At 50.6% G+C, this 9,206-nt stretch overlaps 1 protein-coding gene across 2 annotated transcripts in view; it reads right to left on the bottom strand.

Annotated features, from left to right (window-relative positions):
- Nucleotides 1-6,154: 6,154 nt before the first annotated feature.
- The window catches only part of MX2 (MX dynamin like GTPase 2), a 29,516-nt gene continuing 26,464 nt past the window's right edge, over nucleotides 6,155-9,206 (bottom strand). For both annotated transcript variants that reach the window (XM_081088250.1, XM_081088251.1), the window contains exon 14: nucleotides 6,155-8,286. In XM_081088250.1, coding sequence (XP_080944376.1) covers nucleotides 8,056-8,286 — 231 coding nt within the window. In that variant the 3' untranslated portion in view covers nucleotides 6,155-8,055. The remainder of the gene's footprint in view (nucleotides 8,287-9,206) is intronic.

Here is a 9,206-nt window from a genome sequence, read left to right as displayed (position 1 = left end):
GCCACACCCCACCCTCCCTCCTCCCCCCCGCCACACCCCACCCCCCCCGCCCCCCCCTCACCCCCCCCCCCCCCCCCGCCTCCTCCGCTCCCCCGGGTCTCGCGGAGAAATGAAACTCCAGGCGCTGGAAGGGCCGGCGAGCCCAGAGCCCAGAAACGAAACCAATGCGCCTCCTCTGCGCCCCGCGCTCCGCCGCAGCCCCCCAGCCTCTCCCAGTGCATAGGTCAACACTCAACCAGTGAGCCACACCAGCCAGGCATGGTGAAAAAAAAACGTTTGATGTTCAACCTAAAATTATGACAGGAAATATCTCGTTTAAAAAAAATCTTTTGGGATCTAGAAGCATATTCTGTAGACCCCTGAGCTGGGTGGGATGCAGCCAGGCAGAATTGGGTAATATATGACATTTTGGAAAAAGGAGAAAAGGGGTGGAATAGCGTCTTAGATCTCAGAAGTGAAAATGGGGGATTTACGGGTAGTTGAGGAAGAGCAGGACACGTATGGCCGACAAATTCTTCCTGGGAAACCCAGAAACAACGGGACAGGGTGCCGAGCTAATTCACACCAGACAGAGGTGAACAGAACATCCTAAGATTTCCTTCCGGGTGGTGCCTTCCAGCTGAATCGATTAGGTAGGAAGGGGGGAGGTCAAAGGTTCTTTCTGAGCTTTTTGGTTTTTAATAGCCAGCGTACAGGCAATATCCCGAAAGCCAGCAGCACCAGGGTGGCAACGCATTGGCCCCCTTCACCCCTTCACTTGCTTCCTAGCACAAAGAAGAGTGACAGCATTTCCTGGCAGCTGTGGGCAGGAGGCCCTGGGGCTGCTGAAGGGGAGAAAGTGCTGCTGAAGTGCAAGGTTAGGCGGGAGCAAGGCAGACGTGGAGGGAGGCTTCACTCTGAGGAATGACACTGCATCTTCAAGCTGCAGGAGGCTCGCCCCAATGCCTCCCATTAGGGCAGCGGTTCTCAACCTGTGGGCCGCGGCCCCTTTGGGGGTCTAACGACCCTTTCACAGGGGTCGCCTAAGACCATCGGAAAACACATATATAATTACATATTGTGTTTGTGATTAATCACTACGCTTTATGTTGAATTTGTAACAGTGAAAATACATCCTGCATATCAGATATTTACATGATGATTCATAACAGTAGCAAAACTACAGTTACGAAGTAGCAACGAAAATAATTTTGTGGTTGGGGGTCACCACAACCTGAGGAACTGTATTAAAGGGCCGCGGCATTAGGGAGGTTGAGAACCACTGCGTTAGGGAGTGAGTTCAGAAGGAGCCACAGCCAGCCCAGAGTCAGGGCTAGGAGAAGGGAGTGAGGTGCCCGAGGCACCACATTTAAGAAGCCACTCACTCTCCGTAGGTGCAAACGCCTCCTAAAATCTGGTGCCTCTGCCCCTCCCCAGAGCCTCCCAGGCCTTTGGCACCTCATTGTTTCTGACATGCCCATTACATGATGTTGGGTGTGATTCAGTAATAATACAGGAATAGGTGTCAGCCAATGACTGTTGGTGCCCATTCAATGCCAACAGGAAGTTCCCAGTTCGCGTGGTGAAGAAGGAAACTTGATTCCCTGCGAGCAGAACAGCGGTGCAGCGGTGGGACAGCGGGCCTGTGAGGAGGCCTGGGTGACATGGCCCCGGCGCTAGGCCCCTCTCTGGCCAGACAGCTCTGCCCGGCTCTGCTGTGGCCAGGTCTGCTCCTCCGCCTGCACACTGGCCCCTTTGCAGACACAGCCGCTCTCCGCCCTTCTCCACGGGGGCCATGCTCCCTCCCCATCCCCAACCCAGGAAGCAAGGCCACACCACACAGCCTTGGCCTCTGCGACTCTGAACGTCCATCCTGCCACCAGGCTGTGGCACTTGGGATCCAGTGTAGTTCCTGGCATAGGGATTGCGTCAATGTCTAGAATGAATGAATGAATGAGAGGACTGCCTCTGGTCCTGCAGAAGGGGTTTCCCTAAGCCTCTTGGTTTCCTTCATAGTCGGGGGGAGGGGGGGGGCGGGCGCCCTGCCTCCACCCCCTGGCGTTTCCTAATTATCTCAGATTCTGTTTCAGTTTCCCCTCTCTTTCTTGGATTCCCAAATCCTGGCGCGGGGAGGCGGGGAAGGGTTGGTGCCTGGGAGGGAGTGGCGTGGGGAGGGGGCGGGGCCTGGGGGAGGGGCGGGGCCCGGGGAAGCGGTCTGCTCCCGCTGTGGCTCAGGCTTCAGGAGGAGCCTGGACACGGTTCTGCCGAACCGGTGGTGCCGCGCGGAGAGGGGATGCAGGACTGCGGGGCAGCCCTTAAGCGCCGGAGCAACGCGCCCACGTCGGAGGCCTCCGGCTACCGGCAGAGCAGCGCCGCGCCCAGAGCCCCCTCTGTCCTGCCCGGAGCACCAGTCCGGGGTCAGTTGTCATTTGCCCCGTTTCGTTTTTCTTCTCTGTGTTTGCGACCTAGCCCAGAGCTTCTCGAACCGGCAGTATTGGCTTCAGGACCTGCCCCCCCGCGGCCCCCAACATAGAATCGATCCTCATTTTAAGGGGATCCTCGGGTGTTTCGTTTGCAATTCAAGTGCGAGAAGGCCGGCGCCTGCAAGGCTGCTGCTGTTCATCTCATCTAAGGGCAGGCCCGGCTTTGCAGCCAGGAGTCAGGGCCAGCTGCTCCTCTGGCATTCACCTGGCGCTTCGCAGGGGTTTCTGTTTATTGATCTTCACAGTCCTTTTCACACGTCCATGCGGGCCTGTTCTCCCTGCTACCTGCCAGCCATCGCGCATTGCTCCAAAAAAGATTCCTACGGTGCCTGCTGTGTGCCCGGTACCATCATAGAGCCCACTTCTTTTGCATTGAAGGGCCACTGCCGCACCTGCCAGTCATCACAATCACTTGGGCAGCTTTAAGAAAAATTAAATAAAATTCATTTACAAAATGCCATCCGGGTAATTCTATAGGCCTTTCATTTCTGCTGCAGCATTGTGGCCAAGTCCCAGTCCCTGGCCTGATGATAAGGAACTGATGTCTGCCCCCGAGCCATGAGGGCCTGAGCCCCTCAATAGCCAGGGGAGTGAGCCTGGAGGCCGCGGAGGCGTTAGCTGCTGTAACAAATGACCACAAACTCAGAGGCTTAAAACAGGTGAAATTTATTCTCTTGAGGTTCTGGAGGCCAGAAGGCCAAGATCGGTTTCTCTGGGCTCAAGACCTGGTGTTGACAGGGCTCACCCCCTCTGGGGCTCTATGCCTTTTCCGGCTTCTGGAGCTGCTTTTCCTGCATCTCATGGCTTGTGGCCTCTTTGTCTGCCTTCACAGCCAGCAGCTTAGCATCTTCACATCTCCCTCTCTGTTCCATCTTTATGTTGACTTCTCCTCTGTGGCTAGAGTTCCCTCTGCCTCTCTCTTATGAGAACATGTGCTTCCATGGAGGACCCGACCCATCTGGATCATCCAGGATCATCTCCCCACGTCAGGATTTTTAACTTGATCAGATCTGCAAAGACTGGCTCTCCATCTAAGGTGACATTCACAGGTTCCAGGGAAAAGGACTTGGCTGTGAAAGGCCAGACGGGCCTGATAGCTGTGTCCCTAACTCCTCTTCTAAGAAAAAGCCTCTGAATGTATCAGTTACTCAGCCTGCCCTCATCTCAGCCAATGGGAAAGCAAGGGAAACTAGCCCAAGGCCAAAAGTATGCTAGCCACCCCCTCCCCCTGTATTTGTGTAACCAGACCCTATCGGGTGGGCAAACTTTTTGACTCGAGGGCCACAATGGGTTCTTAAATTGGACTGGAGGGCCGGAACAAAAGTATGGAAGGAGTGTTTGTGTGAACTAATATAAATTCAAAGTAAATATCATTACATAAAAGGGTACGGTCTTTTTTGTTTGTTTGTTTTATTCATTTCAAATGGGCCGCATCCGTAGTTTGCCCACGGCTGCCTAGCTGCACCCTGCCCTTAAGTCACTAGCCCCCGGCCCTCACTCAACCAACCGGAATCGGCCAAATCAGTGGTCCGAGTGAGCCCTCACCGCCCCCCCCCACCCCAAGCCCTATAAATTCTTTGTTCTCTTGGTACTCCGGGCTCTCTTGCATCCTACCACTGTGCCGAAGCAGAGGGACCAAGCTCAGCTTGAATAAAGACTCTATGCTTTTGAATCGGACTCGGCACTCCCTGGTGGTGTCCTTTGGGGGATCTTGAAATCTGGGCTTAACAGCTGTAAGTTACCGCCCCCCCCCCCCAAGATAAGAAATTCCAGGGGCAAGGTTCAGGATCTGAAGGAGGGGCTGACACACAAATGAAAATGCTACACAAGAAATATGAATTTAGAAGGCTTTGGGGGGCCAGGTGGAACCTCTTTCCTGAAAAGGCACCCTGAGACCTGGCCTAGTCCGCTTTTTATCCAGTTTTAGACACACAGCTTGCCCTCCGTAAAACACGGCAAACAAGTAGCAGGCAGACAGTCTCAAAGGTCAGTAAAGATCAGTAAAACCCAGTAAACATGTACTTGGAGGCCATCAGGTCAGGAAGTTGCTTCGAGCCACCGCTATCTCAACACAAACAATGGGTGCTTATTGTCAGCCCCGCTAACTGCTCAAGGTGCATGGCCTCCCATGTTCCTCCATGTACACTCATGACAGTCTTGGCAAGCAGTGGCTTCCCACAGGAAGCATAGGAAATTCAAACTGTTTACCCCATCTGTTGATACCTTTTCATGGATACTCTGCGGTTGTATCGCTACACCATTGATTAGAGAAAACACACCTTCCCCGCAAACCCCCACCCCAAAATAGCAACTTCCAGCCCTGTGGGGAATCTCAGGGTGGCCTAATGAGGGGAGTAGAGGAAAGGGGGGGGCGGGGACATGGATCATGTGCATAGGCAGATTGCCAGATATTGATCCAAGCAGATATTCCTGCAGGAGCAGGTCTGCCGTGTCCCAGGCAGAGGTGAGAGGAAGGTCCCACAGGGTAAGGTCAGCTGTGAGAGCCTGAATATACACACGGACAATGGCCAAACCATATATAAAACAGAACTCCGAGCCTGCAGCAACCTGCCCAAGAAGCCAACTGCTGTAAGTCAGACATGTAGGAAGTCAGACTGCTATCTCTAGTAACCAGTTCAGAAGCCAAATGCTAACCCCCGTAACAACTGGCCCAAAGTATACAGGACTTGATTCATAATGGATAGCTTCTCTAATTTGTGTCCCTACTTTCAACTTAGGACCAACCAGAGAAAGGTAAATATGCACCCTAACCAATCATACAGGGCACACGTGATGGGGGCTGACTCCTTGCTAGTCAGCTGTGAATAAATAACTTTGTATGTTCACATCCGGGTGATTTTCCTTTTATTTCTGCACTTGTTAGATACAAAACCCCAGTTCCACAGTAACATTGGAGGAGGAATCAGCTGTGTGTGTGGGGGGGGGGGGGAGGGTTGTGGGGGAGCGAGCAAGCCTGCGATGAGAAGGAAGAACAGGAAACACATCTGTGTTAGAGGGACAGGTGTGGCAATGTGCAAATCCCATTCCCTCTTTCTCCCTCCTGGCTAGCTGGACCACATTTCCCAGCCTGCCTTGCAGTTAGGTGTGGCCACTGGCCCAAGTTCTACCCAAAGAATGTGAAAGTAATGTATTCAGCTCCCAGGCCTGGCTCCTGGAAACCGCCCTTGCAATTCTCTACTCTCTTGCCTGATACAGAGAGCCTGGTGGAGGCTCCAAGGCCCCCACGACGGTGGGGCCACTAGATGGAGGAAGGCTGGGGGCCTGAGGGCCCGAGTGGCTCAGGACCCTGCCAACCCACCTGACACTGCATGATGTGAGTGGGGAACACACTGTGTTATGCTGTGGAGATCTTTTTTTTTTTTTTTAAGGAAAGGAGAGAGAGAGAAACATCACGATGATGAGAGAATCATTGATTGGCAGCCTCCTGCACGCCCCCTACTGGGGGTGGAGCCCACAACCCAGGCATGTGCCCTGACCCGGAATTGAACTGGGACCTCCTGGTTCATAGGTTGATGCTCAACCTCCGAGTCACGCTGACCAGGCAAGCCACAGAGATCTTCAAGTGTTCCTTGCCGCAGTTAGCTTGTGTGTGTGTGACTGAGTATGCATATGTGTGCCCCATATTGAACATTTAGGGAAAGATTGAATATACAATTTACGGAGCAAATATTAAGCACCAGACTTTATTTTCTCAGGCTGTTTTCACAACAGTATTTATGATCTGAGGAGATTTGATTCTTCTCTTCAGCTTTGCCACTGACTCTCTGTACTTGACTAACTCATACAATAAGGGGGGGAAGCCAAATTTTTTTAAAAAGCAAAGAATACCTAAGCTAATGTTTTGTCTTTTAAATTCTCTTCATCTTTCGCTTCAATATGACAAAAGTTCTTTAGAACCAGAATAGCTTTACAAGACAAGAATCCCCACTTTTGGCACTTTCATTCCACATAGTGTTGAAAGTTCTAGCCTGAGCAATTAAGCAAAGTAAAGAGATAAAATTCAGATGATATGAACTTGTAGGCAGAAAGCCATAAAGATTACACACACACACACACAAATAAAACACCAAAAAACTGTTTTAACTAATAAATGAATTTAACAAAGTGGCAAGGTACAAATTGGACACATAAAAATCAGTTGAATTTTTGTAGATTAATAATGAATAATTAGAAAAGAAAATTAAGAAAACAGTTATATTTACAATACCATCCAAAGGAATAAAAAACGTAGGAACTAACTTAACCAAGGAAGTGAAAGACTTGTACAATGAAAACGACAAAACTTTGCTTCAAGAAATTGAAATAGATATAAATGAGTGGAAAGACATCCTGTGTTTATGGAACGGAAGACTTAATATTGTTAAAATGCAAATGCTATCCAAAGTGATCTGTGGATTTAATGCAATGCCTATAAAATCCCAATGACATTTTCTGCAGAGATAAAAAAAAAAAATAACCCATCCTAAAATTCATATGGAACCCTAAGGCACCACAGATAACCAAAATAATGCTGAGAACGACGAACAAAGCTGGAAGGCTCACACTCCCTCATTTCAAAACGTACTGCAAAGCTACAGTTATCACAGCTGCGGTGCTGGCATACAGACAGACATACAGACCGATGGAATGGAACAGAGAGCCCAGAAATAAGCCTTCGTGCATATGGTCAGGTTCTTTTTGACAAGGTGCCAGGACAGGGAGGAAAAGGACAGTTTTTTTTCAACCACTGGGGCTGGGAAAACTGAACATCCACACGCCCAAGAATGAAACTGGACTGTTATCTCCAACAATTGGCTCAGAAAGTATCAGAGAACTAAGCATGAGAGCAGGCGGAAGAGCTGAGGGCTGCTCTGTGGACATAGAAATCAAGAAAAAAGGAGGTCTTTGCTGGAGGGAAGAATTGCTGGCATTTCTTAACCAAGCTCCCGGGGCAGGTAGTTTGTAGAAATGGTTTCAGGGAGCTTGTTGTAACTAGGGAAACAATATAATTGATAATAGTATCTATCGTTCAGGTCCTTCTCTCCCAGGGGGAGCTGGGAAATGTGATCACGGCAGGTGGCATCACCCCATTCATCTGAAAGTGACCGGCTAAGGGACACCATCCCCAATAAGCAAAGTCTGATTCCAGCCATGGCCTCAGGTAATCGCCATCATTCCTTTGTGCAATGAGACAGCATTTATTGAGCGGCTACTGTGTACCAGGTGCCATGCAAGATTCTGGAAATATGGAAGAAGACTATAATACTGACTTTTCCTCTCAGGGGCTCTCCTAATCAGATGGGTGGGGAGAGACAAATGCACAAGGAGTGACAGCAGTAGTTAAGAAAGCTGTAACTGGAGGCAATGGGGTCAGGGACTGGAGAGACATCTGTTCACGCAGGTGCAGGTGACAGCTCTAAGCAAGTGTAGACTTCAGATCTAAACTCTGGGGCGGTTCAGCGAAGATGGACAGACAGCAACGGGAAAGGCGGGCCCCGAACCAGAAGCCACGCCCTGCGCCACATCCCCTTCCAACGAATGCACAGGACATAAAACTCCCAAGTATTATTGCCCTCCCATCTATCTGCCCCCTTTAAGAGGAGAATTTATAGAGAGCGCGCCGCGCCTGGGTGAGCCGGTAAATCTTCTCCTTAAGGAATTTCCTCTTGAGGGCGGTCTCGCTCTGCTCCTGGAGCAGCCAGGAATACTGATCCTTTTCCTGCAGTATCTGCATCATGGCCTTCTGCAAGTAATCGCCATTCTCTTGGAGCATAAAATACTGGATTATGAATGGGATCTGGTTGGCGAGCCGCTTGCTGGTCTCCTGGAAGAGGGGAGAGGAAGGGTCAGCTGGAGGGGTCTGGCCCCAAGGCCGGTGGGTGCAGAGAGAAGCCTCGGGGTTCAGGATGCAGGCATGGTCGCCTTGCTAGGTCCTGGTGATCCCGTCCACCCCATCCAGTGTTCAGTATCAAACCACGAGGAGCTTCTGTCTGGGACGCCCAGTTTTCCCACCTCGGCATTCCCTCGGCACTAAGAACCCACCGGGCAGGCCAGCAAACCCCAAGCACCTGGTGGGCATCCCAGCCTTCCCAGGAGCCCCTCCCCGGCCCCCTCCACCTCTTGGCAGAGACCTCCTGGCCTCGTTCTGGGGACAGATCAGGACCTGCCTCAGTCCTTGCCTCGCGCCCTCTCTCCACAGGCATGGCCAGCTTGCCTGGCAGCTGGACTCCACATCTGGCTAACTCAACTTCTTATTCTGACTATGAAGGCTTAAGTAGTTGGGTTTCTTTGCAGTTTAGAAGCTACCTTCCATTCTGTATGCCCTCCTACTTTAGTCCTGTGATTTCAACCTTTCTCATCGCATGGCACACATAAACTAATTACTAAAATTCTGCAGCACACCAAAAAATACATTATATTTTCTGCCGATCTGACCAAAAAATAGGTGTAATTTTGATTCATTCACACAGGATTAAAAATAGGTATAATTTTTAAAAAAAATATATTTTATTGATTTTTTACAGAGAGGAAGGGAGAGAGAGCGTTAGAAACATGGATGAGAGAGAGAAACATCGATCAGCTGCCTCCTGCACATCTCCTACTGGGGATGTACCCGCAACCCAGGTACATGCCCTTGACCGGAATCGAACCTGGGACCTTTCAGTCCGCAGGCTGACGCTCTATCCACTGAGCCAAACTGGTTTCGGCAAAAAATAGGTATAATTTTGATTCATTCAATACAAC

The sequence above is a fragment of the Myotis nattereri genome, assembly GCF_964212035.1.
Source record: "Myotis nattereri genome assembly, chromosome: 3".
Classification (NCBI taxonomy): Eukaryota; Metazoa; Chordata; class Mammalia; order Chiroptera; family Vespertilionidae; genus Myotis; species Myotis nattereri.
This window is presented reverse-complemented; position numbering and strand designations above follow the sequence as displayed.